Here is a 25701-nt window from a genome sequence, read left to right as displayed (position 1 = left end):
ACCCTGGGCTGTTTAGCTGTGGTGGAGCCTGCTCAAAGCCCCCTGCCACCAAAATCCTATCAAAGTCCCCCAGGTCCATGGGCCAGATCTAATGGCTCCACAGGCAGCAGCCAGCCCATAGGCTATAGGTTGCTGACCCCAGCACAAGGGGATGGATGGGAATGCACCAGGAAGGGAAATGAAAGAAGGAACAGAGAATATAACTGCAGTCTGACCTCTTAGGATCATCTCTGACTAATTTTAATAGCCACTGCTCTAAGTTGCTCCCTGTTGGTTATCCAAATGGTGTGAGGCCTATTTAGTGAAAGCTGACTATAAATTGTTTTTACAGTGAGCACTTTTAAGATGAGACTGATTCTACAATGCAGATACTCTCTTTGGAGGAGGTGCAGGGGTGGAAACAGGATGCCAGTCACTCACTGACTTGACATTAAACAGAGGTACTCAAATCAATTAGTGAGAAGCTAATTACCGTGGGAGGTAACCAAAATAGTGGGAATCAGGTTTATTAATAAAGGAAGAATTTCACTCCTTAAATGAACGTTCAACTAAGCGTGTGGCTTCTGAAAACTGTAATATGGGAGTCAAATTTGGCCAGTGCACTGTAAGATGTAAAAGTAGCTGGTCATGTAGTTTAAAAAAGAAATACTGTTACAGTAAACAAATAGTTTGGGGGTGTCTAGTAAGACATAGATATAAAACAGGGTGATGGTGTTCAGTCAGTATACTTAACAGAAATCATCATCAACTTCAGGAGCTCATGGTATGCAATGTTCAGACTTAAAATCTAACAGAACAAATTAACTGTTTTAAGATACGCAAAGTCAATAGAATAAACCCTGAGAAGGATCTGGTTCACTCTTGCAGCTGGAGATTTGGAAATATTTTTAATTAGAAATTGATATAGTTAAGCAATGTCTCTTGAATCTGTTTGTCCTACTAAAAACAGTAAGCATTTTCTTTTGATTTAGCTCTTTCAGAGGCACTATTTTCCTCTCTCAGTTCATTCTTAGTACTTTTTTGAGCTGAAAAACGGAATGACAGTAATGGGATAAAAGTCCAGATACAACAAGAATATTTTAGTGCAAAAATTTATTGCAGTAAAACACAGACTATATTGATAGTATTTATAATACCCAAACCATAAAATATCTCATGTTAAAAAGATAAAAAAATATGAGAAGGATTTGTAATAACACTTGAATGAGAGAGACAGCTTATTATATGGGTAATACACTTTGCCTTATAAAAACGCTGAATACTTTTTTCATCATTAAAAATGGATTATCCTTCCTCAACAATGAAGAAGCCAATATGGTCAACACCTCAGGCAAAGTTACTTTTTTTTCCCTGCACTTCTTCCTTGCTTTTTTTTCTGTGCATCTGGGCTTTTCTTCTCTTGCTCTGTTCGAGGGGCTGTTTCTTCAGTAGCCAGGGCTTCTTGTTTTTTGAGCTCAGCTTCTAGTAACTTACTTCTGTATGCTTCCCGAGCACTGAGAACCCTGCCTCGTGCTTCATCTAAGGATTCCTATCCAAAAACAAATGAATGTTCATATGTACAATGAATTCACATACCCTTCTAAGTATACCCATACTTCTGTTATTTTCCAAATGTCTTATGGTTTTATAGGCATGAGTAGAAGATCTCTCTTTTTGTCTGCTCATCACTCATTCATTTCTCACAGTCCTTTCTTAGGGACAAAACTGATTGTTGGTCCCAGCTCGAGGACTGGTGGAGACCCCAGTAGAGTCAACTTGCTGGTGCAGGGGGAGCCCCAGATCTTGATTACTTCTTATGTTCCAGCAAGTTGAAAGGGTGTGATTTGAATTTGATTTCCAATCCCAAAATTTGTGCCTCCTGCAATGTAGGTGTGGCAGGGCAGGAGGCACAACAATTTTTGGGGCTGAGGATCAGATTCTATGGAGCCTTTAAATGAACGTGTGCTAGGGGCCTGAGAAATCTAAAAACTCTGTGAATAGTACACATCTTGGTAGAAACAGAATTCTGCTCTTAATGCTGGGCGTAGGATCAAGCACTGGACTAGTTGGGCTCCTGGTCCAATCCTATTTCTGTCACTGATATGCTCTATGATTTAAGATAGTTAGGATAAAAATTTCAAAAGTACTTTGCAGTACAAGTGGAGTTCTCAAACATGACTGAACAGCCTCAGTTGTAAGGAATTGTGATGAGAAAGCTTTCCCCTCAGCCTCTCCATGTTCAGATACTGCATCTGTACACTGAGTCATTATACTTGATCACCTTTGTAGAATCTCCAAGACCCATGAAATAAAATGTTACATGAGCGTGACTAGAGAGGCCAAGATACTGAGAAGTAACTAAATGCATTTGAATTCTAAACAAGACATCAGAAAGGGGCCTGGTTTTTAGAAAGTGCAGACCTTTAAAGACCAGGCCACTTAGGGTTGAATTGGAAACCTAAACATTTAGACACACAAAATCCTTACTGATATTTTGAAAATCTTGACATGTATCATGGAACCAGACCTACAAGTTCCCCTTCACTCTTAACAGAGAGACCACTGCCAGTCAGTCAGTGTCTGAAGGAGAAATTTAAAATGACTGCAACAAATCAATTGCTCAGACATTTTCACTGGAGTTGGCTATCAAAAGTCCTGTTCTTACTGTCTCCTAAAGATTAAGCTGATTTTGTATTTTTACCAGTTTCATTTCTTAAATCAATTACATTCATCTTAACTTTGACGTTTATCACTTATGCTGTCCCATCCGCTGAGTGTATTATTTATAGCCGGGTTCCATCCAAGTAAAATAATCCCAGTAGTGTGTTGGTTTGGCCTTGTGCAGATTGCAGAAAATCTGCAGAACACTAATATTGTGTTCTTCAGCCTCTTTTCTGAAAATATGAGCAGTGATTGTCCTTTGTCACAAATTATCTAGGTTTTTTTTATTATCAATACATATACTTACTTAAAATACTGTATAGTTCTTCAAAAATTGGGAGATGATTTATTTAATATTTGTCTAAGCACTCACCTTTCTTTTACTTTGATTAATTTCCAAAGTGATTTATTTCACTTCATTTATTTCCAAGTAATGCCATTTGAAAGTGATAGCTCAAAAGATACACCAAGTGTCATTCATACAATATGGTGCAACAATATTTTTCCAGAATCTTTAAGTTAAACCATAGACTAGTGAAAGTCCAAGCTCATTAACTGCCTTTCTAATGAAGTCCTGACTATACAACTCAAAAGAATGGGGGGAGGGTATCTAGATTGGAAATCACAGTAAATATTACTGAAAATGGGAACTTACTTGTAAATGTTCATACATTTCAAGCATACTTTGTTTCAATAAACTGCGAGCCTTTTGATCTTCTTCTCTCTGTTGCAAAACCTGTTCTCGAAGTTCCCTAAAATGATTGATTTCTTCTGCTTTATGCATTTCCTGCTGCTGAATGATAAACTCGTTTCTTAGCACAGGCTCAGGCATTGTTTCTCTGTAGGAAATACAAAGAATATTTGTCTCACTTCAGAAGCAGTATAGCTCTTAGGTGATAAAACACCTACATCCAATATATTTAACTTGTACATCCACACTATTATCCTAAGCATAATTAAGGAGGTAACTTTTGTTCTATGCCCTTTTTAGAAATTACCGTGATTTGGGGAGGGCAAAACATTTTAAACCAGTATTTTTCAGGTTTGAGTCCCTGTTTTACATTTTTTGTTAATTGTGTTTATTCCTAAATTTTATTTGGGTGAGCGTCACAAAAGTAGGAAAACGTCTAGTTTTTTTTTTAAGTTCAAACTTCGTAGTCCTCAAGGGAGAGTTAATTTGTCTTGATAAGTTTGAAAAAATATATTGAGCAATGAACACACTATACAGAACTGAAGACAGCACATAACCCAACAAAAAGAAAGCATTTGAGAAGAGTGTGTGACATTTTCTGCTGTCTTCATTTAATTAATTTAATTATGACAGTTTCCTCTTCAATTAAAGATCATATTCAAGAAAGCATCCAGCATGTGTTTAAAACCTTTGGAAGTCAATTATGTTCTTGGATACTGTCCTGAATAGGAATGAACTTATACACTTGCTTCGCTGCTTTCTTGTACTGAGGCCTATGTGCAGTATATCAGCTAAACAAATAACTAGACAGCACATTAAGCCACTCCATAAAGCATTTGTTTATTACGATGATAGATCTGGTTATTAAATTTATCATTAAACATACATGTTTGCTAACTATACTGCCTGAATGTTGTATTGCACAGACCTACTGCAAATTAACTAACCATGTTTATTCTTAATATTATGAACTATATTGAAATATACTATCACCCCCCAAAATTCTTGCTTCTCACACTGTGCGCTAATGAAATTCTTCTGTTGTTTGTTGAACTGAGAACAGTAATTGCAACAACATGTAGAAAGGAGCAGATTTTGTAACAGAGAAAAAGGCTAAATTTTGCCATCACATATACTAAGCATGGGATAACTACTAGGGCTGTGCGAAGCTTTGGGTGCTGATTCAATTTGGAGGAGATTCGGCCAGACTCGCTGGCCAAATCTCCAAATCCAAATCAAATCAGGGGACCAATAAAAATGTCCGAATTGATTTGAAGCACTCTGAATCTTTGGAAAAGATTTGGAGAGCTTTGATGATTCGGGCAGTGCCAACTGGCTGCACCAGAGACCTAGAGCTGGAGCTGGGGTGGGCAGGGCAGCTATGGGGGGGCTGGGACAGCCGGGGGGGTGGGGCTCAGGGGGCTCATGACACAGCCCACCACACAGCATGGGGCAGTGGAAGGCAGCAGGGATCGCCCCCCACAGGGCAGCACCTGGTGAGTCAGGGCTTTTTTTTTCAAAGTGCTGGGAGCTGGGGCAAGGTGGGGCAGCCATTGATGGGCTGAGAGAGGAGGCATGGGATGGGCCTGGGTGATTCAGAGATTTGGCACCAGCTGAATCAATTCAGGACAGTGATTCGAATCACTGAATCGAATCACTGTTCCCCAAATCGGCCGAATCTGAAGTGAATATTAGCCACTTTCTACAGGCTTAATAACTACTGACTTCAGTAGAGTTACTTTGGCTTTACAGCATGAAAATGACATCTGAGGCTAGGTACAGACATTTGGAGAGGTCAGGAGGAGGCTAGACTGCACTAAAAATAGCCACCCGATATAACTTAGTTCACTCAGGTGTGGACCTCACACTTAGACTGACCTAACTAGGGATCTAAGTGTGAACTGTACAGAAGTTCAGAAAATTTAGATCACTCTAAAAATGACCAATCTGAACTAAGTTAACTCTACTGCAGATGCAGTTTAACTTAGATCAAGCCCAGCAAGACCAAACTAATTAAACTTCTGTATAATTCCCAAAATAGCCCTGGGGCTGAGAGCCCAGCTGCTGGCCCCAGCCCTAGGGCTGTGCTTTTCCTACCTGCTGCCCTGGCACTGGGCTATTTTTAGTTCCCCAGCCCCCTCCTTCAGATGGACAACCTTTATCTGCAGTCCAGCCAGCCCCTGCAAGCCTGCCAAACCCCCACCCCACAAGTTTTTCCTGGTGCTGGAAGCTGATTGAAGTAATTTGGGTGGGGGGAGGGGCAGGCAGAAATGGGGGGGTAGGTTTGTGGGCAGGAGCTATCCATCTAGGGGTGGGGGACCAGGTGCTAAAAATAGCCCCTGGCCCTGAAGGAGGGAGATAGAGAATCCCCCCACCCCACAAGGCACACTGCAGATCCCACTAGTACCCCCTGATCTCACCACACCCTGCTGGACCCCACCAACCCACCCCCCATGGACCTCACTAGCTACCCCCCCCCCACTTCAAGCCCCTTGTAGACTCTGCTTCTCCTCCTGATTCCACCAAGCCCTCCCAGTTCCCAGCAACCCTCATCTGTGGACTCCACTAGCCTTCCCAATCCCCTCAAGCTTCCCTGCTAGCCGTCCCATCCTGATTCACTTTAGATTAAGTGGCCATTTTTAACTCAATCTAACCTCCCTGTCTAGGAAGCTTCCACTTCTCCAAACTCCTGCCTGTGATGGCATATGCATCGAAGGTCTGGGTGACCTGTCATGCATACACCATGATCTGGAAGGATCAACGGTTGCCAAAGAGTCTCTTATGGTGCAACTTCCCCATAGCTTCCCTGAATGTCTGTATGTACCCTGAATGTGTCACAGCTTCTACAACTACTGTGGAAGGTACACTATGCTACAGAGTTATGGTTTGGGCAAGGTAAGTTAAAGAATAGTGACTAATGTCATACGTATTGATACAAAATACTGTAGTATTTACCGTTCACACTTGAGAATGAGTTACAGTTGTGGAAACAATATAAGACATCTCTGAAGTTTCATATTATAATTTTAACCATAATATTGCATTAACGTTGCTTTTGTAGGTTACACTTACTGCAATTTACCTGAAATAGGGGGTAAGGTCTATAGGTTCCCATTCTTTTTGCTGAACTTGTGAGACTGGATCAGCAGCTGCTGGTGATGATTTTTTTTCAGGCACAGGAGAAACTGCATCTAAAATAGAAACTTATCTGGTTATTTTTTTGGCAGGAGAGTATTCTTTCCTGTCCTTATAATATTGTTTCCTTCTCTTATTAAAGTTTGAGCAGAAGAACAATTGAGATTTAACTACTATTTCTAATAGTATCATTATAGACTCACAGAAATTGGAAAGTATCGTACATGTATCCATTTGAGGCATAAATGTAGGAAAACCTACCTTATTCAGGAAGGATAATGAGTATAGACATTTTAACAATTTATTATTTATCCCTAAAATTGCTAACATTGCTTTTTACAGTGAGTCAGTGCGCTCTTCAAACATCACTCAATTAAATTGTGGATGAATAATTTTTGCTATGGCTAAAAAAAGACACCTCTGGGAAGAGATTAAGTTAGGAAAATACCAGCCTCAAAGGGAAAAGTGTCCACTAATACTGAGAGGTTATGACAGAAACAATTTTTCAAATCTTTACTATATTGGTAAGGTTGAAAGAATGTCATAATACTGTAATTAGTGAAGGCTCCAAAGCAAAAATCTAAGGATAAAATAAATGTGGAATATAGTGAAGAAGAGGAGTCAAGACCAGTCAGATTTCAGTTTTACAGTTGATCCTTCTTGCACAGTCCTGCAGCTCATTCCTAAGTCTGAGCACCCCCCAACACAAGGGCTATTAAGATCTCAATTTGACCCCTCTCTAAATTGGTAAATAATGGTATTTTGTGGTAAATTTAATGACAGTTTCAAGACATAAGATATAAGCATAGTTTTATAGAAACAATATCATTATCTGATTTATTACAGCAAGGAATGAGAAGATATTTACAATCATAGAAAAATAGGTCTGGAAGAGATCGCAAGAAGTCATTCAGTTCAACCCCTTGTTCAAGTCAGAATCATCCTTGCCTAAACCATCCAATTCAAGTGTTTGTCTAACACTTCCAGAGAGAGAGAGACTTCCATGTTTCTGGGCAATCTGTTCCAGTGCTTACCCAGCTTTATGATCAGAAAGTTCTTCTTAATACTAATCTGAATTTCTGTTATTACAATTTAAGATGGTAATTTCTTGTCCTGTCCCTTTGAGCACAGAGATTAAACTGTGAGTTAAAGAGTGCTCTGATGATTCTGGGAACTAGGAGATGCAGTTTCAGTTCTCTTGTGGGTGAGGTCTGCTACTCCCTGGGGAAATTCCTGAGCTATTGTACTGAAAGGTGGAAGTTCCCTCTTCTTTCTCCCCTCCCCTTGTTAGTCAGTTTATTAGGGCTGTGTGAAGCTTCAGTCCCTGATTCGATTCAGCAGAGGTTTGGCAGCTGAATCTCCAAATCAAAATTGAATCGGGAGACCCTTTAATCTCTCCGAATAGAATTGGACCCTCTGAATTGATTTGGAAAGATTCAATGATTCAGACACAGACACAGCTTTAAATGTTTTCTCTACATATCTCAAGGTACCAGGTAGCTTGTCAATGCTGAGATGCTGGGGCAGATGGAGCATCCCACATGAGTATAGGGGGCTCCCTAGCGTGCTCAACAACAGACCCAGAAGTGGACCGAAGGACTTCTGGTCCACTTGTGAGTCTGCCAGGGAGCACGCTGGGCACTCCCCTCTCCTGCTTGACAACTGGAGCCTCCTGGGTCAGGGCACCCAGGGTCTCCCTGAGGCTGACTGCCAAGCCAGGGGTGGGGGGAGGGTGCGTGGGGCAGCCCCCCAGTGTGCTCGGCAGTGGACCCGGAATTGGACTGGAAGTACTTCCAGTCCACTTCAAGGTTCATCACCGAACACACAGGGTGCCCCCTGCCCTCCTCTGGGATGCTCCATCCACCCCATCACTGCAGCGTTCATGAGCCACACCTGGTACCTTGAGATATGTAGAAAAAACATTTAAAGCTGTGTCTATGGCTGAATCACTGATTCTCTGAATCAGCATTGCATCTTCAAGTTCAGATTAGGCCAAATCAAATCGGGGACAGTGATCTGAACGAACAAATTGAATCACTGTCCCTGATTTGGGCCAAATCTGAATCCAAATCCAATATGGCCTGTTTTGTTCACCCCTAGTGTTTATTCTGTGACTGAAATATTGGTATTTACACTGTTACATGCATGCCTTAATGATTTTATTCTCCCAGGGTTCCTACAGAACCAGAGTGCAGCCTACTGAGCATACTCAGAGAGCAAGGGCAGGGAGAGCATAGCTATGTGGCATAAAAAGCTGCCACTGCATAATTCAAGATTGGAAGGTATATGTCCTACAACCTAAACTAAAAGGAAATAAGAACTCCCAAATGTTTCATCTTAATTTACAATGCAAGAAGTAGTTAGTGCAGTGGATGCATATAGAACAAGGGATATTGAAGTACATTTTCTGCTTTCAGTTCTGAAACACAGAATAAGAATTACTTAGGTGTTTGCAAATGCACTTGTGCTAATGGTTCCAGGAATGGGACAATTCTCACGTGTTAGTCAAATTCAAGTTCCAGCCACATTACAGTTACCAAAAGTTATTACACTCAGTGGTAGTCTATGGTGTTGTGGTCTCAGTATTGTTAATTGCTAAGAATAATGCAGCTGAAAAGTGAGATAATAAAAAAGCCTTTCATCACAATTTCACCCACTTTGTAATTTCCATTGAGGATAAGCACTGGTAGGAAATGCAAACTGAACTACCCCTAGAAATATTCCCGGTTAAATAAATTTGGATGATATTTATGGATGCTTGTGCCACTGCCGTACATGCTGTCCTGTTCCTTGGCCTGAGAACTTCATCTTCCAGAACTGTCAATCTGGCACTTTTCATAAGCAGTAGATTAAAAAGGGAAAATGAACATCGAGTGATATGAATGTCCTAGAACCTTCGTGAATATTTCAGCTTCTGTATTAATTTTTCATTTCTACAGCTATGACCTCTAACATGAACTTTGAATCAAGAAAGAAAGCACTTCTGCACCAAACACATAAAATGAACTTCTGAAGTGTTTATTAGTCATTTAAATCAATGTTAAGATTACAATTCCAGTGCAGGGTTCTCACAAACTTTCCTCAATCAAAAGCAAGTTTCAGATTGCCAGAAGCAAGTTATGTTTGAGAGCATAACATCAGAATGATTCAAATATTTAAAAATCAGTGAGGTTATCCACAGAGGCTTAATATCCCAGCCTACATTGATCAGAGCCATGTTCTCCAACTGATAAGCATTTAATAAGAAAGGCAGTTCATAATAGTCACTGCTGCAGTATTTAATCTCCTTAGATCATGTACCTTCATTAAAGCCTAAGGCATACATGGGCTATACTGTGTTTACCTGAATACTCCACAGACACCTTTTCCCAAAAAATTAGCCCCCCAAAACTGGGGTGTGTTTTTGAAGTGGAGAAGCTGATTTTCTGCCTAGAACAGAAGCACCCTAATTTGATTCTTGCTCACAAAAGCAGTGGCATTTTTATTCAGGGAGCTGTGGGAATCAATTGGCTTAATGGCTCCATGTTCTTCACTCCACAGATGTTAATGATAGTCTCTCCTTTTTAAATGTTCCTGATGTTTCAATAATCAAGTTCAAGCAATTTTGCTGCATTTTAGTTACTCCTGGTTTCTCTCCTCCTATTTCACAGCCTTACAGACTGTTTTTAGCTCTTTTCAAAATCACAGATCCACCTGTAGAGAACATTCTTCAGCAGCAGCTACAGTTTCAGCTTCTGGTAAGTAGGAAAGGGATTCTGGAAAAACATTTTTCTGCATTCTGTGTTCCCCAAAACAAGGTGTTTGTCTTTCTTGGGGGCATGTGGGACACCTATTCTTAAGTGATTTATAGACTTTTCATTTCTATGGAATATCTTCTCTAAATATATATATAATGGATACTCTTGCAGGGAAAGAGATCTTGTTTGTCAGAAAAGTTAAACCTGTACCTTCTTCTCCTGGACCAGGAACAATGCTATTAATTTCAGCTTCAGCTGCAGGCTCTGCTGAGCTTTTCCGTGCATACTTATTAATAAACTGAATGCGCTCCTGAAAAGCCTAGAGGAAAAACAAAAAAACCTCAGGATTTAGTTTAGATAACTTCAATTATAGCCCTCCGGCCTACTTTAAATACTCAAAGGAACTTTGACAGGGGCTTGAAAAGGGGTTTTTAGATACAGTAAGTCCTTATGAAAAACTGACATATGCTAAGCTGTATGCTTCCTGGCAGCTTTAATTGCATTGATCTATTAGAAAAAAATCTCTGACAAATGAATGGTGAGACACTGGAAAAATATAACTATGGAAGAGTGACTTCTGCCACAAATACATTCAAGGGGTCTTTGGAGCGTGCTGTAAATATTTTTTTTCTTGAAGTAATAATAGTCTGTCAATATCAGACATGCAATTTCTCCACATGCATTTTAAAAACATCTATTGCTTAGTTTTAACATATCGTATTAATGGGAAATGAACTGACATTGCTATTTGTGGTATATGTCTTTTTAAGCTGTGTCAAGACCATCTTGAATGTATGGCTAGGAATTCCTAAGCAAGTCTGTGCCATAAGTGATTCAGTAAAATGAAGAATAGGCAACCCCATCTTAATGATGCTTTGAACCTCAAGTGGGCAATTCCTTATCACTATACTCACTGCATTACAGATATATACAGGACATGCCACACAGAGATACTGATGCCATCTATTTCCTTAGTAAACAACTTATCAGTAGCCCATAGTTTATAACTCTGCCTGAGGCAGGAAACAAAACATTGTGATTTTTACACAAATCTGATCCTGGGTCACCTTCAGTAAGTTTGCAGAAACTAGCATCCTTTTACAGAATGCCCTGCTGCCTGTTGTATCACAAGATAATGCAAGTTGGATCATTGCTTAAACTGACATAAGGCAGCTGTGACAAAACATTAGGTATTTCAACTTAAATATATTTCCCCCTTCAGTTAAGCAATTATGGTTGTATTAGGAGCTTGTCAAAGTGCCACTTACTGGCTGGCATGACTCATCACTGGATCTGCAGGGTCTTCTCCTTGGATGTTCTTGCTGATGGAGCCACAGTGGTCTACTTCTCTTTTAGCTCCTTTTTCCTTATGCTAAGACCCCTTGATTCTCATCACTTAAGTAAATCAATGATACTTTAGGTATCTCCTGCTTCATCTGGCTCACCCATAGCCCATCCACTGTGACTTCCTTTTCCCATTCCAACTCTCTCTTGGAATAACCCAGGGTGGGGAGGGATGGAGGGGTGGTGGGGATTACCATTTGCCTCTCGGAGAAACTGTCAGTTCTGCGTAACCAGGACTCTCTACCAGAATGGGGGTGTCCATTCCTCTTCACCTCCTTGGGTCTCTTCTCTTCAGCCCTTACCTCTTCCCCTTGGCCTAACCTCAGCAGTTTATTTCCTTCCTGGGTTCTAAGCCTTTCCTCTGTTTGATCTTTCTTTTGCCATAAAGATCCACTCTTCTAGCAACTAGTTGTGAAGATACCTGTCTACATCAGCCTAGCACTTGCCAGTTATTATAGCATAAGAAGCTCCCTTTGTTTTCCTGAACCTCTGAATGGCTACCACTTAAACAAGATAAACAACTTTTCATTGACTTTAAGAAATAGCAGGACTAGAAATGCCACTCAATAATGGATAACAACGGCTTGCATAGAAATTAGATCTAGTGGTCTTATTAGTCTGCTTTACTTTGGGGCAAAAGTAAAAAAAATCTCTAAAATTATATATATTTTTAGATTTAGCAAAATAATTAAAGTAATAATAATGAGAGAATTTTAAATAACCCACTGGTCTTTCCAGACATAACCTGAATAACTTTATGAAACTAGCGGTGTATTCCTGCAACCGGGTCTTAATGGTTACAGGGGTCTGCATATGTAGATCTGATTCCAGGCTAAAGTAATTGACAGGAAGCATCCTTTTACAGTTTCTTGCCCCCTCCCCACTCCTCACACCACAAGTGAAAGTCCCCAAGTCCATACCCATCAGTACATAAATTTGTATTTAGCCAATATGTAGGCATCAAGTCATATCTTCTCTATGGCATTGCCCTGCCATGACACCAGCCAATGGAATTTTTATAATGATGTAACTGTAAAAGGATAAGCTCCAAGTACCTTGACAGCTCTGCCCGGCTCTGCAGACTCCCATGCTTGTTTCATTGCTTTGATTTCATCTGCTCTTTCAGTATCTTTCTTCACTTCTAGTGTTTCAGTCTCACCCTGCTCACTCACTAAACGTAAGGTCCAGTAAGGTTTGTTCGGATCAGCTTGCTAAAGATGGAATAGAATAAAAGAAACTCATCAATTAGTCTAATGCATTATCTTTTTTTAAAACTACTCATTTTTTTTGCTCTTTGTTTATTTTTCATGCACCCCAGAGTTCAGCTTTACTTTGATATGCTTTACACGTAAACAGCAATTGGCAAAAGAAGCCTCTTATGCTAAGGGCTGGAAGTGCCAGCCTGATGTGCACAGATATTTTCACAATTAGCACGCAGCAGTTGCAAAGCAGATGGCTGGAATTAAATTAGCATAAAAAGTTTTCTTAATCCATTAGAAGCATATTTTAAACATAAATTGGTCTTGCTCAGACTTATCATAACAGTGAGATAAAGTAGGCAATCACTTTGGAAATGGATAGCATAAATTTTCTTATTACAGACCAAATCACACCACTTTGGCCAATGTGTAGTTTTGGAATAGGCTCTGCTGCATTCACAGGGATTTGAACTGGGAGGAAGCCATGGATGTATTATGGGTTTATGTGCAGGTCTCACTGACTGTTTGGTACCAGAATATTGGAGATATGTTTCTGCATAAAAAGCCCCATGGACTAGGGACAGAAGTTACACCAATAAACCAATTTAAGTGATCAGAAACTGGTTTAAACTTGTAATGGAACATTAGTTTCAAAATGGCCAAAACTGATTTAAGATAAACCTTGTTGTATATAGTACTGGACTTAACTTATTTGGGTCAAACTAGTTTATGCAACTTCTGTCCCAGACCCCTTCCTGGTTTAAGTTAAATCAGAGTCTTCCAGCATCCCAGCATGCTCTGCAGCCCTGGACTGGGCTGTGCTCTCTGCTCCAGAGTGCAGGGCTGGCCACACCCCTCTGCTTTCCAGCCCAAGCAGTGGTAGGGGCGTGGCCGGAAGCTGGCCTGCCATGGCCCCCTGAGGTGAAGGGGGGAGGGGGAGTTTATTCCCCCCCTTTCTCTCCTCAGGACCCTAGCCAGTGTCTGCCTGGCCAGGGTGTAGCAGCTCCTGTCAGGCATTTCCCACCCCCTTGCCCAAAGCAGCCACAGGGAGGGGGCAGGGTGGCATGACCAGCCAACTCCAGCAAATGGGAATGGAATAGGGTTTAGTTCCCTCCTCCCCTTTGTCCCACCCACAGTGCAGGGCAGAGCCAGCTGAGCATGCAGCTAGGGGAGCAGCTCCTGCCTGGTAGCCATTTCTACCTAGCCCTGGCCCCCACAGCAGTGCTCATGGCACAGGCTCACCCCTTCAGACCTGAGCCCTGTTAGTTGCAGCCACCAGGCACTGAGTCTGTCGTGCCCTGTTCACTGTTCTCCAACCTGGTGGTGGGAGTGCAGCATAGCACTGTGTACCAGGTGCCATCCCTGCAACTTCCCCGCTGCTGTCACTGTTACCATCAGGGGTGCCCACCCTGGCCATACTGGTACAGCAGCAGCTGATATAGGGGACCATGCTGCACCTTTGGCTCCCCACCGCCCGCCCCACTGCCACCTGGGGCATGACCCCATTAAGGTGAAGGGTGTAGGGAGAGGGTTAATTCCTCCCTCTATCCCCTCTCACCCTGGGGACCAGGTTTGCCAGCCTCAGTCACCGCCTCTGCCACTCACCCGTAGCCAAGAAGGGAGGGGGTTAATTCTTCCCTTTGTCCCCTCTCCCCCTGGGGACCACAGCTGGGGTTTGCCAGTCCTGGCCACCACCTTCACCACCACCCACCTTCACCACCACCCACAGCCAGGCAAACCCTGGGATGGGGAGAGGGGACAGAGGGAAGAATTAACTTCCTGTACCTTTCACCTTAATGGAGCAATGCCAGGATGACATCTGGTCATGCCTCCACCCCTGCTGCTGGAGTGGTTAGTGGGGAGCAACCCTGATGGGGCAGCATCCCCGGGTCATGGTGTCCCAGGAGCGCACACCTCTTCCTGGTGAGAAGGGCTGCACTGTGGGTGGAAATGGAGTGGGCAGAACTGCCGCAGACTGAGCAGGGTGTGTGGCGGCACTTAGGCTTGGAGGGTTGGTCATAGCCCCTCTCCCCCCAGTGCACTACTTGCCCTATGCTGTCTGCAGCAGCTCTGATTGGCCAGCTCCTGCCTGCAGTGCAGCACCCCTGCCAGGAAGAGGCCTGTGCTCCTGGGACACCATGACTGGTGCTGCCGCCCTTTCAGGGTTACTCCTCCTTGCCACTCCAGCAGCAGGGCCAGGGCCAGGGGCACGGCCAGAGTCTGGCCAGCATGGCCCCCTTAGGCAAAGGGGGCAGAGAAGGGGTTTATTTCCCCCCTCCCTCTGGCATCTGCCAAAGGAGGCCGGGAAAGGCTTATTCCGCCACTCGCCCCGTGCAGGGACTGATCAGCAAAGGCACAGTCAGGACTAGCAGCCCCTGGCTGTGGTTTCCCAGGGGCAGAAGGGGTGGAGCGGGGAATAAATTTCATCCCTGCCCCCTTTGCCTCAGGGGTCCATTCCAGCCAGTATCTGAACAAGCACCCACCCCACCGCTGCAGAAGCAAGGTGGGAGTGCTCTGGTCCATGCCGGTGGGACAGGGAGGGGGGAACTAAACTCCCTCCCTGGCCAGTTCACTTAAGACTTGCTGGGGCTGGCCATGCCTTCCGCCCCACCCCCCAACATAGTTTCCCTGCAGCTGAGGGCATGCTTTAGCACCCCCCCATGCCCCCTGTTTCTGGTCTGAGTCACTGCAAGCATGTGCTTGCATTTCCTGAGTCAAAAGTGGATGTTTATTCACTTGCAAATTGGTTTAATCTATGCAGGTTAGACTAACCTGCCAAAATTGAATTAATTCAGGCTCTGGCTTTTTGAAAGTCTGTCCCTAGCCATGGAGACCTTTAGCCATTTCCTGTGGATTCTCTTGAAAAAGAGTAATCAACCTCTAAGAGTATATAGACAAATGGTTTGAGATGGTTCTGATTATCCTGGATTTTGACCTGTGTTGAAACAGGAGTGGCACAGCTATTTACACATGTAGCCCTTCCAGGATGCACTGCTGCTCCTCTGCCAGTAGGTGGCAAGGGGGAGCATACAGCTTGAACATCTTCCTGGAATGAGTCACAAAAACTTTATAGACATATATGATGCCCTGGGAAAAGGCGATAGCACATTTCATCCCACATATTTCACAGGTACTTCAAGCAGGATAATGGGTATGTATGTCTGTAGAATGCTAGGATAAAAGGTTCTTTCCCAGGAGAAATGCTAGGCCTATTAGAGGATGAATTAATACTGGTTTCCTATTTGTTCCATGTTAGTGTGTCTGCAATCTACAGAGGCCAATTAGACCTTTGAATAAGGACTAGGTACTAAAAATGGTTGATCTTTGCCTTTGCCCTTGGCTCTATCTTAATGACTTGGATCCTTGTTCATTTTGATTGTACAGAGTTTGATGCCACTTTTGATTGTAAATGGGAAGTAGCATCAATGAGGTTTATACAGTTACATGGCACTAAAATATATTTTTGTTAGCAAATGCAATAAGACTTCAGGAATTTAGTGTTACCTGAGATTCAGGTCGAGATGTAGGTGCTGTTTTATCTTTGCTAGACTTTTCTTTTTCTGCCTTTTCAGTTGCTTTATCTTTTGTTTTTCTGGTTGGTTTAGGAGTACTTGCAGATTTCTGGCCTTCAAAATTATATGTATCCTGGTTTACTGCAAGAACAGGGTCTTCATGTTTCTCACCATGCACTGTTCATGTGTATATTCATGAGGGATGAGGAATTGCATGACATCATGGTCAGTTGTGAACAAAGTCCCCCATATTATATGTGGGATGGAATAGGAAAACCATTCAACGATGCAGAAAGAAAACGAAAAATGAGTTACTGAATTGGAAACATGAAACACTCAGTTATAGCATTCTTTGGCTGTCCAAGGGCGTTAAAAACATTAGGGAAGAATTACATTTTCAGTTTAGTTTAAAACTGGTCACATATTGATACCCTCATTTGCCTCATACAGTATTTTACCTTGGGTTCAAATTGTGCATTTTCCATGAGCCCTGTGTATTGCTGTACTGACCCAGCCTCAAAGAAGACTGTGGCTCAGAAATCATAGTCTAACTCATGGGTTCTCCATGTACTACAAGGTAGATATGCCAGCTATGTACTAACAGAGTTGTATTGACCAGCCTGTTGCATGACTGGGGATGGAAAAGACAGAACTAAAGCTTCATTTTTTCCAAAGCCCATATCACCCACCAAGTATAAGGAATGGAAGAAGAAAATATAGCACAAAAGAAGAAAAAAAAAAGAAAAAGAAAAGGAAAAGGGTCAGGAACACACAGGCAGGCAAGGTTCTTTGGGTAGATGTGATATATTTTATTAGACCAACTGAGTAGTTGGAGAAAAGTTCTTTGCAAGCTTGTGGGCACAATCACCCATCTTCAAGCATAGGAAGTCTCTGCTGTTTTGAGACTCCAAGGAATGAAAGAGATAAAGAAAAATAAAGAAATCTAAAAGAGCGTGAGGCATTTATATATTGAAATAAGTGGTGAACAATATCTCTAGGTATACGAGAAAAGCAAAAGTTTGAGTTTGGAATATGAATATTATTGCCACTTAAAATTCCTTAAAACTTTTTAAAAATATGCTTAACCTCTTCATTTTCTTGCAATAGAGAAACAGGTGATTCTATTTGGGAAGTGAGGATTGGTGAGATGGTAGAAGAAAAACATGACTGTTTTATAGCTTATCAGCATGTCCTGAAAAGACCATCACTTGGCACTATTTGCAGTGTCCTTACTAGAGCTGTGAGAAATTCTGCCAAGTGTTTCATTTCGAATTTGTTTCAATGTGTTTCGAGCTTGAAACAGCACTGAAACAAAAAGCATCAAAAGAGCTTCGAAATAAAATGAGGGCACTCAAAACGTTTTGAAAGTTTTGAAACATTTTGAGTTTCAAAGCAGCCCGGTGATGGGAGGCAGGGGAGAGCCAGGGCTGTGCTCTGAGCGGCTCGCAGGCCCATAAAACTCAGCTTGGCAGGGAGCACAGCCCTGGATCTCCCCAACTTCCACTGCTGGGCTGCGCTCTGATTAGCTCCACCAGCCCCATGGAGCTCAGCTTGGTGGTAGGAGGTGGGCAGAGCCGGTGCCATGCTCTGCCTCTCACCACTCTGAGCAGCCTTCTGTCATTTGGGGGACAGATCCGGGGGCTCGCACCCTCAGGAGTGCTGTGGGGCTGTGCTGGACTCCTCCCAGGAATGCGGGCCCCCAGATCTGAGCTCAGATGACAGGAGGTTACCACTGATGCCTGGGGCCAGCGGCAGGATCTGTTTTCCCCAATGCTGGGTGCAGGCTGTGCCCAATGCCTGTTGCAGGCAGCAACCTTCTGTTATCCAGTGCAGATCTGGGGGCACCCCTGGGAGGAGTCTGACATGGCTCCGCAGCCCTCCTGGGGGGGGTGATCCCCTGGATCTGCACCAGATGACAGGAGGCTGCCACTTCTGGCAAGTATTGCTTTCAAGATTTTAAGGTGCAGTTTCTGAGAAACCTCTTCACCTATCTCCTTGAAACTTAGCAGGCTTCAGGCCCTCAGAAGGGGCTACCATCCCAGCAATTTGCATCCAAATGAGGCAAGAAATGACAACATTTTAGGCATTTTCATGATTCCCCATTATAGCTTATGGGCGAAATGTCAAAATGAGTCGAAACAGTTTTGATGAAACGAAATGGGACAGTGCTTTGAAATAAAATGTGATGAAATGAAACACTGTCCCTTCAAAACAGTGAAATAGATTTCGACACAAAATGGTGTTTTGCACAGCCCTTGTCCTTACTGCTGTTCTTATTCTCTTCTAGTGAGTATATAAAAGACTGTGCAATAAGGCCCAGCCTAAGGTTACTGAAAGCCAATGGAAAAATGGGAGTTTTGCCATTGGCTTAAATGAATTTTGGATAAGTGCTTTATAGTGTCATTCTTGAGATTATATAGAAAAATGTAATAATAAATATAAAATGGAGAAATATACATTCTGTCTACGTACACATTGATATGTTATTGTTATTATGTTGAAAAAATATTTTTCTCATGCTATTTAAATAATATATGATGGCACTGTAGTGCTAAACCTAGGTTGATTCAGAATCATTGAAGCATACATTAAGAAATGAAAGCAAAAATTAACTGTAAATATTGAATATAATAAAGCAACTCTAGAAGAAATGCTAATATAAAATAAATATTGATGATATAACTTCAAAGTACAATATCACTGCATCAATTATTTTCTATTTAATTTCATATTACCAGAACATATCTCCACAATAAATAAATGTGGTATATGTGCCCATTTCTGTGCATTATTCATTGTAAAATTAAATTTATTTGTATATAAAAAATGTCTTCATATGAATGCTCCAGAGACATGGCACTGTCATTAACTAAACAATGCTTGTTACAGTCATCCATGTTATGGGATGTAGCTGATTTCTTTTTAACCTTCAGACCCATAATATTCTGAGTTGTAACTATCTGTACCAAGTAGGGGAACTTGTGTGAGGTGGTTTCCTCCATTCTGCAAGTGGAACACATTACCTTGCATTTAGCATGTGCCAAGCAAGTCCACGTGGGCAGATAGTATAAAGAAGCTAATATGCTTTTAAATCCCACTACAGCTTATTCTACAATACCTTTCTCATGTAGATCAGTTCTTAGACACTGCAAGGGATAAATAGGCTTCTGTCACATGGATTCTAACATGGATAAAAGTGTAACATGGATAGACGTGTAAACTGTAGAGAGCTTGTATAACCCAACATATGACTCAACACATTTTTAAATAGCCCCTCCCTACACTTTCAGGTATATTGAAAACTAACATTGATCATCCCAGGACAGATACATTGCTCCAGTTGTGTGCAGAGGCTATGAAGCTAACTGAAATCATTTCTTCAGAACTGCCCCAGTGGGTGCATCTACACGTACACATTAACTGACCAGTAACTGAAATTACTGTGCAGTATGGGTGCACATCTACATGTGCACACCCATACCGTGCAGTAAATATGGCAGTTTGCACCAACTTGAGCATAAATTTGATACCTGCATCACATTGTGCTAATGTGCTTTAACACCTGCCTTTTCCCACTTACTATGTGGTAATTTACTGTGCAGTAAATTTAAGCTGGTGTAAATGCATGTGTAGACATACCCAGTGAGGAGGGACAGAATGGTTTCAAATGTTTCTACATCAGTTCCCTCTTCCTTTCTCCTTTACTCCATACACTTCCATTGTAAGGGTTAAAGAAGGTTATACATGGCAAACTGTAGAACAAGCATGCTCCAATAGTCCTCTGGTTATGTGGTGCTGGTCTACTTCCAGAATTATGGAGCCACAAAGGTAGCTGCTTTTAGCTGGACTATACGATCCAGCCCACTGAGGTCATCAGTCAGCAAGGTACTGAAAACACCCGTCCAAGCATGGGATTCCTCACATGGTTAAAGGTAGGGAGTTCTCAAGTACCTTTAAGGAACAATTGAAAAGTTTCAAATGCCTTTAAAATGCTTTAGCAGGCTTGCTGTGCAAAAGTACATACCCTTTGACATGTACCTCTTCCAGTGAGGTACTGTTTTGAAGCATTTAAGTTTTTGTTTTGTATGTATGAGGGAGGGAGGAAGAAAGAGCAGGGACAGTCTTCCATGATAACTGACAGCCTGCAGACTGTGCAGGGGTCATGTCCCACTCCTTTGTCCCAGCTACTCCAGCACCTAGGGGCTGCTGTCACCACTTCCAGCTTCCTCCATGCTATTCCCCTCTATCTTTTTTGGTCCAGTGAAAACAATATAGGAGATTGGGGCTGGAGGTGTCTGGGTGAGGCAGAGAACCACCGCTGCATGCAGTGTTCCCTCTAAGCTGTGCACATGCACAGCTGCACACCAGTAAAAATCTTGCTGCACACAAACTTTTTAAGGCTGCACACCCTACTGGGGAGCAGCTGGGTGAGGAGTGCAGTGGAGGCACTGGGGTCGGCATGGGACATTTACCGAAGGTAAGCTCCTCAATCCTCATTCAGGGCAAGCAGTGGCTCCTCCCCAAGGCGAGGTGAGACAGATGGGGATGGGGATGGGGACTGGTGTGGGCTCCACCAGCTCCGGGGAACTACCCCACTCCCCTGCATTGCCTCAGGGAGTGAGGAGGCACATGGCATCAAGGCTGGGGAGTGGAGTAGCTCCCCAGAGCCAGCAGAGCCTCATGTGGGGCAGGCAGCAGCTTCTCCCCAAGGTGAGGCAAGGCAGGGCTGGGGGCGTGTATTCCGCTCCCCCATATCACCTTGGGGAGTGAGGAGGCACATGGCATCAAGGCTGGGGAGTGGAGCAGTTCCCCAGAGCTGGCAAAGCCCATAGCAGCCCCCGGCCCTGCCTTACCTTTCTTCATCTTGGGGAGGAGCCACTGCTTGCCTCATGTAAGGCTATACCAGCTCCAGGGTACTGTTCCGCAGGCTCTACTGGCTCTAGGGAACTGCTCCACTCCCCAGCCCTAACAACATGTGCCTCCTTGCTCTCTGAGGCGATACAGGGAAGCAAAGCAGTTCCCCCAGACCTGGTGGAGCCCACGGAGCAGTTCCCCGGAGCCAGCAGAGCCCCCATCCCCAGCCCCCAGCCTGTCCCCGTCCCCATCCCCACCCCCACCCCTGCCTCGCCTTGCGTAGGAGCCACTGGCTGCCCTGCATGAGGAGTGAGAAGCTTACCTTCGGTAAGCGTGCCATGCCAGCCCCAGTGCCTCCCTGTCAGTTCTATCGATTGTGTCTGGCTCGTGCCTGGGCCACAGCATCAATTCTATCAATTGATTGTGTTCAGCCCACAGCTACCCCACAGCACTCCACTGTGCTGCTCTGGACAGCAGTTAGCATGGAGAAGTGTGGTGGCTGAATACTGTCCACTCCCACCTGGACACTTACTTTGGGACACTTACCAGCAGACCACACTGTGCCGAAAGGGGGAGGCAGGACCAAAGTTATGCTGGCTAGCACTATGGAAGAAAGAGACTTGGGGGTCATCATTGACCACAAGATGAACATGAGCCTGCAATGTGATGCTGCGGCTACTAAAGTGACCAAAACGCTGGCTTGCCATAGATGTTTCTCAAGCAATCCTGGGATGTCATTCTCCCGTTGTACTTGGCCTTGGTGAGGTCACAGCTGGAGTACTGCGTCCAGTTTTGGGCTCCACAATTCAAAGAGGATGTGGAGAAGCTTGAGAGTGTCCAGAGAAGAGCCACGCGCATGATCAGAGGTCAGGAAAACAGACCTTATGACGACAGGCTGAGAACCATGGGGCTCTTTAGCCTGGAAAATCACAGGCTCAGGGTGATCTGATGGCCACCTATAAGTTTATCAGGGGTGACCACCAGGATCTGGGGGAACATTTGTTCACCAGAGCGCCCCAAGGGATGATGAGGTTGAATGGTCATAAACTACTGCGAGACCATTTCAGGCTGAACATAAGGAAGAATTTCTTTGCTGTCCGAGCCCCCAAGGTCTGGAACAGCCTGCCATCGGAGGTGGTTCAAACACCTACATCGAACACCGTCAAGAGCAAATTGAATGCTTATCTTGCTGGGATCCTATGACCCCAGCTGACTTCCTGCCCTTTGGGTGGGGGGCTGGACTCGATCTTCCGAGGTCCCTTCCAGCCCTAATGTCTATGAAATCTATGAAAGTTGCACACTCATGGACCGAAGCAGCATGCTCACAGACTGTTACTCCTTAGAGGGAACACTGGCTACATGCCAGGCTTTTCTCCCCCAGTTTCTTCTACCTCTGCTCCATGAGACAGAGGGAAGAGAGGTAGAGGAAACTGGGGTGCAGTATGCCCCCACCACCACCCCATGCCTCCAGAGATCTTCTCCAACTCCTCTTGCATCCTCTGGCTGGAGAGTTGTGGTTGCATTCAACTGTGAATTTTTAAATATTCCAGCTACAGAGCACCATAGGGCCTGCACACATGTAATCCATCTGATACATTTGCTTTCTGAAATGTTTCCAAGTGTGATTTACTTGGAAACATTTCAAAAGTTACTTCATTTGTACCCTATGGCAAATCTAAGTAGCTAATTAAGTGACAGACATTTTGTAGCCCTAGAGCTTGGATGTATGGAACTAATAAGACTTTTGGCATAATGATAAAATGTTTCAGGAGTTACACTTACATTTAAATTGCTTAGCCCTTTCCATTCATTTATTCAGTTGTATTGGGTGTACAAGCAAAGGAATTAAAACGTGTTCACTTCTACACTGTTACTGTCCATGTACACGTTTTCACCTTGCAGTAAACGAAAGCTAAGCCACAGCAACCTGCTTCTTAGTGAAACATGGGAAATCTATTATGGATTAACCACCGTCTAAGTGTGTGCATAGGGGCAATTACTGTCCAACAGCAAGGCATTATACATTTTCCCTTTTGTTTATCACATGGTGAGTAGTTTGTTTGCCTGTGCCCACAGATGTTAAACTAAAGAAGCTGTTATCATCATCCAAACACAGGCCAAAAGATCTTACCAAGTGATGCCTGAATCAAGACTATACCTGCTTGCTGAGATGCACTTTATCTTTCAAAAAGACATCCAGTTTTGATTTCAAGTGATGGAAAAATTATCATACCCTTGGGCAGAACATATAAGATTCTTCTGACTTGTATTTGAGAAGCTCCTATGCTTCTCTTGTTTGCAGTTCACCATTGAGATCTGGCAAGAGATAAACCCTTCAGTAATAGAAGTGCCTTTTCTTTGTCCCATGAAATCCCTTTCAGATTTAGATGAGAAATTAAGTGTTAATTGGCAAGTTACTTAAATCAGTAAACATGGTGAGGCTTGGTTCAGGCTGATGCCCATGGAGAGTAATTACAGATGAGTCAGGTGTAAGTAAAGGAATAAGAACAGAGTTGGGCTTGTCTGCTTTTCCTTATAAAGCTCCAGACTAGAGCATGGCCTCAGTGGCTCATTTATCACCAACTCTGTGAAGCACCACATCAGACAGGAGATTTCTACACCTCCCAAGAGAATATGTAAGATAAAGGGAGAGTCCAGGACAGACTTTCCACAAAGACCCCTCACACTCACTAGTGGTGCCATCTAATACCCATCTCTCTCCTGTGGGGGGTGACACATAGGGTAGGAGCTCCCCTAACTCCATAAGCAATGGAGGGAGAGCTAGGGCAAGTGGGGTTTCTCTGAAGTCCGAACTTCATGCCCACCAAACTGATGGAACCTGAAACCTAATCCCTAACCTATACTGAAAAAAACAACCTTGTATTATTGCCACTTAGTTATATTAAGCTGGTAGCTCTTGCAGTGACAAGCTGTACCACAGTGATGAAGGTTTGGGATTCAAATCCTACTGGAAAAAATCCTACTGGTAACATTTACATATGACAGAAATTGTTTTTACTGGGTTTTTTGTTTTTTGTTTTTCTTAAGTATATAAACACTCAAAACTTAAATTAAAACTTGAAGTTATTTAAGTTTCAAGAACTTGGAAGTTAGAATATGCTGGATGGAGAGCTGTCTATTACTTTCCCTTCCCAGAGCATATGCATTTCATGATCACATACTATTTTATCCACAGAACCCCTGCCTTCTTCACTGCACACTATGAAAACACAGGGACAGAACTGAAGTTACAGAGAATCAAAACTCTGGCATTTTCCACCTTTTGAATGCTTGATGCAGCCACCTAAACAACCATCTTGTAATGTATTTGAATGTATAGCATCATTCAAAATAAAAAAAGCACTTCTAGTGGTTTTAAGGGGAAGAAGAGAAATTCCAGCAAAAAAATGGTAAATTAAACCAAAAAATGTGAGCAAGGTATTAGTTTTCAATTGCAACAGGATTACAGATATGGATACTGGAATTAGCTCCCCCAAGTCTAACTTTGATTTTGGGTTGAACACAATTCCTGTAACTGAAAACCTCTAAACTCTGAGAGGTTTATAAACCAAATTAATATTAATATTTAGGTTCATAAACCAAATTACAATTTAGTAGCTCAAACACATCACCTACGCAAGCACCATAGGTGGATGAATAATTTTACAAACCACAAATAGCAACATATTCCATATGCCAAAGAGCTCATTTTCATCTAAAACATCTGTAGAACTATTTATGATCTACATGAGTAGAAGATTTGTTTTAAAAACTCAGCAAATGCTAATGTTAATATAAAAAAGACATATTAGCTCCAATACAAAAACATACTGCAGGTGGCACTGTTGTCTTACATTAAGAAGTGCCATCAGGAAACAAGAAGGTTTATTACAGGAATTTTCCATCTGGATCAATGCAACTGTTAAAATTCCAGTCATGAGATGGTATCCTTTCAATTATGTACCCATATTGTTGTATGTATGAATTGTGCCTAAAAATCAATCCTGGCTTTAAATGTGTATTGTGGTTTTCTAATTTTCTGGAAAAAAAATAACTTAATTTGTTGTACCCCAAGGGAGTCCAAGATGGTAAAGTCCTGTGTCCAAACTGCTTTAATAATTATTTCACAATCAGAAAAATCTGTAATCATGTTTGCTGCCAAGAATTTCTAATGTAGTATTAACATAGCTTGTGCTATCTATTCTAAACTGTCCAGATCAAGTACTGCTATTAGTATTACCTTTGGTACAAGTAACAAATATTAGCATTAGCCTACTTTGTAGTACTTTATTATGTACCTTACTTTTAAGATAGACCAGGGGGCTAAATTAGGCATTTTTTTTTGTTTTGGTACAATGCACTACTTTTGGATCCTTGCATAAACAGAATTTCAAGTGCAAACACAATCGGATTAGTTTGGAAGACAGCTACTGTCAGGGACTAGAGAAATCTCTGTTAACCATTAAGCAAGGTCACATTATTCACCCATTTAAAATGTTCATATTGGCCAAGTCAGGCAGCTATTACTCTCGTGTGTAGACTCAGTGACATCAGGCCAAATAATTCCTAATAATTTCTCCTAAAGATTC

The 25701-nt window shown here is 42.6% G+C and overlaps 1 protein-coding gene across 1 annotated transcript in view; it reads right to left on the bottom strand.

Moving 5' to 3' along the window:
* Window positions 1–1160: 1160 nt before the first annotated feature.
* ADGB (androglobin) overlaps window positions 1161–25701 on the bottom strand; it is a 279220-nt gene continuing 254679 nt past the window's right edge. Inside the window, exons 31-36 of the mRNA XM_090041017.1 lie at window positions 16251–16435; window positions 12603–12758; window positions 10414–10522; window positions 6414–6522; window positions 3296–3479; window positions 1161–1528 (exon numbers count right to left, since the gene is read on the bottom strand). Coding sequence (XP_089897143.1) covers window positions 1337–1528; window positions 3296–3479; window positions 6414–6522; window positions 10414–10522; window positions 12603–12758; window positions 16251–16435 — 935 coding nt within the window. The 3' untranslated portion in view covers window positions 1161–1336. The remainder of the gene's footprint in view (window positions 1529–3295; window positions 3480–6413; window positions 6523–10413; window positions 10523–12602; window positions 12759–16250; window positions 16436–25701) is intronic.

The sequence above is a fragment of the Crocodylus siamensis genome, chromosome 1, assembly GCF_052110815.1.
Source record: "Crocodylus siamensis isolate JL-2025a chromosome 1, ASM5211081v1, whole genome shotgun sequence".
NCBI classification, from domain to species: domain Eukaryota; kingdom Metazoa; phylum Chordata; order Crocodylia; family Crocodylidae; genus Crocodylus; species Crocodylus siamensis.
The sequence above is the reverse complement of the archived record's forward strand: the minus strand, read 5'-3'. Positions and strand labels throughout refer to the sequence as shown.